We start from the raw sequence: 6,287 nt of genomic DNA, 5'->3' as shown, positions 1-6,287 counted from the left end.
TAAAAAAATATTAGTGTATAACATTGTAAACTATACAACATTAAAATAAAGTTGATGAAAACTATCATTATAGTAGAATTTGTCTTTTACCTTCCTAAAACCAAAAAAGGTGATTCATCTGTGCATCTGTCTATTGGTTCTAGTGTGCCTTAACTATGCTGAAACCACCCTTATTTTCCAAGTGATGTTGCCAAAAAATGTTACAAGGCAAATATTGGCTGGATTAACATTTATTGATCGACCTCTCAAATAATTCTGCAATGACACACTATCCTTTTTTGCCAGCATCAGGATTCATTTCTTTTTTTACAGTACAACAGATCTCAGTTGATACCATTCATCAGCTTAATTAAATATATTTTATCCGCAAGGATTTTTAACTCAACTTTCTAAAAATTAACTTCTTTGACGAAAATGATCCGGCGTATACATTTTTCAGTACAGCGGAGGTTTAAGTTGATGGTGCTATCCCTCCTATTCCTTACCTTTGCCATGCATTTTGCTTTGGACATTTTCTCTCTTTCTACAACAGCTTCTTGTCCATGTCCATCTCAGAACCACCCCAGAGCCAAAACACATTTGGTCCGGAAGATGCCAATTGCGAGGACACTGCAAGATTTTAGTGGCAGTAATGGATCTTCAGTGGACACAAGCCAGATGTTGAAGACTTCAGAAATAAACCAGAATATTCAAAAAAAAGCAACAAAAGGATATCAAGGATCGAAGTTGGCTTCACTTTTCCAGCACCCACTTTACAACACCCTAATGCCTGTTATCAAAGAGGAGGACAAGCTATTCAGAGTTAACACAGAGGAAAGATTTACCTTGAAAAGCAGTGGAAGTGAAGAATGGTAAGTTGTCATTGTAAGTTAACTATTAGTAAATAATTATACAGTTCCAATTATTCAAAACTTGTGTGATTCAGTTAATGCGTGACCCCTACATTTGACATAAAAATACTTTACAATGTTTGTAGCACACTTACAGCGGCCATACAGTGCACATACACATCCTAACTTTTGGATAAATTAGACAAATTTAAGCTACCCTTAGACATAAGATAACCTCTGATCCAGCAGTTTGCTCATGTCTATAGTTCCTCTCCACCACTGTGGACAGCCTGTTATTAGAGCGGAACAATCATTCAGGTCAGGAAACATGTCCCAGCCGCTATTTCTGACCTGTCTGCCTGCACCACTCATCTTCTCTCTCCTCTATATTTATTTAAACTTATTTGATCTAATGGATCAATCTTGCAAGAGTATGGAGCACTCTGCAGTGCTGGGGAGATATGCTGCTCTGAGGACAGTAGGACTGTACTTGCATATCTTACGGCATATTATGTCTTTGGGTAGCCTTAGACTTTGCCAGTACATTATTCATCAATGCATACCTTACTTCAATTTTAGGGCAAGCAAATATCCACATTACTGTAAGTCTTCACTTTTTATTACTTTGAAATTACATTGAAACTAGGGATGTTCAGATACCATTATCTGTATTGGTGCTGATATTTGGCATTCTCACGAGAACTACCAGGGTGGCAGCGGTTGCAGCTGCGACTAGGCTCTGGCGCTCCACCACTGTCCTGAAATCATTAGTCTGTATTGGTTTAGTGTCGCATGACACTAAAAAAAAGGTATCAGTAATTGGTATCTGTGAGTACTTGGATAAGTATCGGTACTTGTACTTGGTCTGGAAAAAATTGTATCGGTGCATCCCTAAAATATATATTCCTAGGAACCCCGTAGCCGATGCTCCTTAAAATGACAGCTGCCTCCTAACTTTTACATTTTTCTCTAGTCTAGTATTTTAATGGAACTGGAAAAGTATCAATACTTGTACTTGTACCAGTACGGTACTTGATATCCGTGCATCCCTAATTGAAACCCATTTGTAAGCACAAACTATCTGCTCCAGTTACTTAAGCACCTTACCAAACTACTCAGAATGAAGCACTATCATACTTTTAATACACATACAGTCATTAATAAATTTACTGGTACCTTGACACGAAAAAAGAATCATCTACATTTTTTTTCTGAAATAACTTAAAACTGACAAAAGTGATTGGCATCCTTCATTGTTTATTCCATATTTAATAAAATTAAAAAAAAACAGACTTTGCTCTTGTTTTTGATACAACAGAATATTTCAAATAATAAAACAAATGTGGAATGGACAAAAGTTACCATCAAGGATCATAGATGACCATTTCAGAATAGACCAATGTTTTGCTTTTAGCCATTCTTGGTGCTTTTAGCTATGTATTTTGGGTCATGATCTTGTTGGCGGACCCATGACCTGCAACTGAGAAAGTGCTGTCTGACACTGGGGGGTATGTTTCACTTCTAAATTCCTTGATAGGCTTGAGATTTAATTTTGCCCTGTACAAATTCAAGGCACCTCATGCCACATGCAGCAAAGCAGCCCCAAAACATAATTGAGCCTCCTCCATATTTCACAATAGGCATGGTGTTCAGTTGTAGCTTTATATTTTCATCTGTGCAAATAGAGCTGATGATAAAGCTGATGTGACTTGCCAAAAAGCTACAGTTGTGTCTGATGTGTCCAAAGAACATTCTCCCAGAAGCATTGTTGCTTGTCAATATGCATTTTTTCAAATTCCAGTCTGGTTTTGTGTGTTTTTCTTTTAACGGTGGTGTCCTTCTGGGTCTTCATACTTTGAGTCCACTGTCATTCAAATAGACACTTAATACCTTGACCTTGGAGTTCAACTTGTATCTCTTTGGAAGCGAATTGGTTCTTTGTCTACTATTCGCACTGTGTTTCTGTACAATCTTGGGCCAATTTTGCTCTTACAGCCAAGTCCAGAGAGGTTGGATACACTATCATGGACCTTAAACTTCTTAATATTTGCAACATTAAGCTTGGAGATGGTCTTGTAGCCTTTACCTTTGACATGCTAGTCTACAGTTTCTTTCTGATCACCTCAGACATATCTATCCTTTGCTTTCTTTGGTCCAAATTCACTGTGCTGCACATGAACATACCAAACAGCATAGTGACTAAAACCAGTTTGAAATATCACTATGATCCATTCATTTATAATTCATTTTGGAATATCTTTGTAGAAAAGAATATTGTTTTCTTTTCACCCTTTCTTTGTTCTACTTTATAACATACTGATGGCATGCAGGTATACATGAGACAATTACTTTTAATTACCTCACTTTTCAGGAGGTATGTAGCATTGTTTCAAATGAGCTGTAAGGGTACCAACAAATGTGTCCACTTCTGCAATATTATATATAGGATGATAAATCATCTTTACACCATCTGGAAACCTTCAGAACAAATTGGGCTTATCTAATAGGACAAAGCAATGTGCATAATGTAGTAAACTATAACAACTTAAAACAAGTCAGCTTCTCCTGATCTGATTACAGTAAAAGGATATCTGCGTGGTTGATATGGGTTATGCAGGTCGTGTATAATAATAGTTGTAGAGGTACTAGAAGGCAATTTCGTTTTTTAATTATAGATTTTGATTTAGAGTGGAAAAAGCTTAATGCTTCTGTCCGTTTTATTACTTCCTGTATCCCTGTTTGGGAGAATAATCCTAACTTCCTGTCCCAGAGATACTCCAGCTGGTTCAGGGAGTGAGTGGTAATAATCCCAGGGTAACCTTTGATATAAAAAAAAATTATATTTTTGTGGCTGTCCGAGTCCCTGTTGGGTGAGACTGTCCCTCATTTCTGGTACTGGTGACAACTGTCATCAAAAAATGCAATAACAAAAATGAGTGAAAGTCTATCCCTGTCTCCCTCTACGAGACAAGGCTACTAAATTTAAACATGTTCACATTGGAGGTGAGGAGATGTACAAGAGTACAAAATGTTCAATGGTGGTAGCAACATTAGCGATAAACTGTTTAAAATTAACTCCATTACAAAAACTAGAGGCCACCACCTAAAATTGGTGGAAAAAGAAATTCCAGCACAAAGGGCGAAGGGGGTTCTTCACAGTAAGATCAGTTAGGGTCTGGAACTCACTGCCACAGGCAGTGATTTCAGCAAATAATGTGGAATTGTTCAAGAAACTTTTGGACGATTTCTTAAGGGACCGTAATATACAGGGGTACAGGTACTCCTAGAATTAGATCCTAATAGGTTGGACTTGATGGACTAATGTCTTTATTCAACCTCAAATACTATGTAACTATGTAACTATGTCTCTCTATCCAAAACTTTACAAGGGCACCTTCCCTTAGCATTGAGAATGAGGTGAAGTTCTGCTGGAAGTTCCATCATCAAAATACGCGCAAGCAAAAAATACTGTTTTTTTTTTTTTTACATTTCTTTTTAAAGTGAAATTTCACCATATTCACTATTCACTCAGCTAAGGGATATTTATCTTGCAAAGTAAACAGCTTATTTGCCTGTAGTAAATCATCCATGTTTGTCCTCATGACCATTGTCATAAGGACATAAAATGAGCAATAATCCAAAATTTTGAGTTGTGATTAGAGCAGCCATGCAGGGGTAATCTTCCAATGGGAACAATTTTTCAGGTGACAGCTGTGATGGATTTCCCTGACTTTAAAGAGATTTCCTCTTACTCCTTCTTGTGTGTAAAGAGAAGGGAAGTCTTTCAGATTTAACAAAAACAAAACCTCCTGAGGGGGATTTTTACCATTCCATATGCTATCCAAAAATATAAAACAATTGTAGCCATGTAAGTCTAAGGAAAAATAGCCAGCATGATATTTATGCAACGTGGAGGCTGTGGTACAATAAGAGCAGTGCCAGTCTTAACGTGGCCATACACTGTGCAAATTTCCACCGGTTCTTCAGGAACCGGCCAAAATTCGCAATGTGGGTGCTGCTGTCGGCACCCCTTTGGCCAGCATTTCTTGATCAGCTTATTGAAGGAGCAGGTCATAAAATTTTTGTATGAACAGAGCCGGCAGCCAATGAGATGCTGGCTCTGTTCAGGTATTCTGACTATGGACAGCGGCCGCTGTCAGCATACAAAAGAAACAGCAGGGATTCCTCAATCAATGCGCTCGTAGTGTTTATGGAGGAATCGGCTCTATTTATTTTTTTTGTTTAGCCCGAAAGTTTAGATAAAACACAAACAAGGGGCGCCTTTCCTGGTGCAGACAAATTTATTAAAATCAGAATAGAAGGTAAATATAAAACATACTCACAAAATTCATGATAGAAGTATAAAAAGTATATAAGTTAAGTCCATGGACCCAAGGATGCTGCCCCCGGCTGATTTGGGGCAGCATCCTACAGACACACATTTTTTAAACGTGTTTTTAAACGTGTTTTTTTTTTTACCCATTCACCAATTTTTTATTTAATCATCAATTTCCAAACAGACTTTGATTCTAATTTTATTCATGTGTACATTGAATTGTACTGGTTGAGCAGTCCTCTCTGGCGCTTTTTTGTTTTTTTCCGAAAGTTTAGTTAGTCTAGTTTAGAAACAGGCAGGTGTAAATGTGTGGACACCAATGAAGAAGCAGGATGTAACCCTAAATACATTTTTGTAATCATTATCATTGCTTTTAATATGACTGTGTCCTACTTGATTACAGATGGCAAATTATACAAAAAGATGAGTAGTAATAAAATCAGATATGTCAGGACAACATTTTTGTTCTGTTGGCAATTTGCAGTATACATAAAGTTCTTCAATAAATAAATATAATTTTTTGTTAACCAAGATTATAACATCAAATTGTTACAATATACAAAAAACAATGCCAAGGTCAGGAAGCAGCTGTGTTAAATCAGTGATTTTGCTTTTCTGCCACACACTGCAGAGTTTGCAGAAACTTGATACTTGATCTTTAAGGCTCATGCATACTATGTCTGGCGACTGGAATTTTTCTGCACCTTATCAATACCAGTCACCGCAATGGCACACAGAAAAAAATTGTTTTCTATGTGCCCTGTTCACACTATAATGGAGTGGAGATTTCCTGCATTTTTTTCTGCACTGGAGCTCACCTGAATTCTCTGCCCATCTGCACTGCAGCTCACTTCAAAAGAAAAAAAAAAAAGAAAGAAGCAATGCCTTACATTGTAAAAATGCACGGCACTGTTCCCCAGTGCATATACAGAACAGACACTTTAGTGTCATTTTAGTGTGCAGGCTGGTGTAAACAAGCACTAAAAGGGGATTTCTACATGCCAAAACAGTCTTTTCTTGACAGCATTCATTCCATTCTTTCCAGTGGCGACTCTAGGAACAATATATAGGGGGGGCACATAAGATACCACAGTCAAAACTGGGGGGGGGGGGCCTAATAA

At 37.5% G+C, this 6,287-nt stretch overlaps 1 protein-coding gene across 1 annotated transcript in view; it reads left to right on the top strand.

Moving 5' to 3' along the window:
• Window positions 1-414: 414 nt before the first annotated feature.
• The window catches only part of LOC108799869 (extracellular serine/threonine protein kinase FAM20C-like), a 152,612-nt gene continuing 146,739 nt past the window's right edge, over window positions 415-6,287 (top strand). The window contains exon 1 of the mRNA XM_018571797.1: window positions 415-851. Coding sequence (XP_018427299.1) covers window positions 415-851 — 437 coding nt within the window. The remainder of the gene's footprint in view (window positions 852-6,287) is intronic.

The sequence above is a fragment of the Nanorana parkeri genome, unplaced genomic scaffold, assembly GCF_000935625.1.
Source record: "Nanorana parkeri isolate BGI_ZX_2015 unplaced genomic scaffold, ASM93562v1 scaffold1841, whole genome shotgun sequence".
NCBI lineage: Eukaryota > Metazoa > Chordata > Amphibia > Anura > Dicroglossidae > Nanorana > Nanorana parkeri.
The sequence above is the reverse complement of the archived record's forward strand: the minus strand, read 5'-3'. Positions and strand labels throughout refer to the sequence as shown.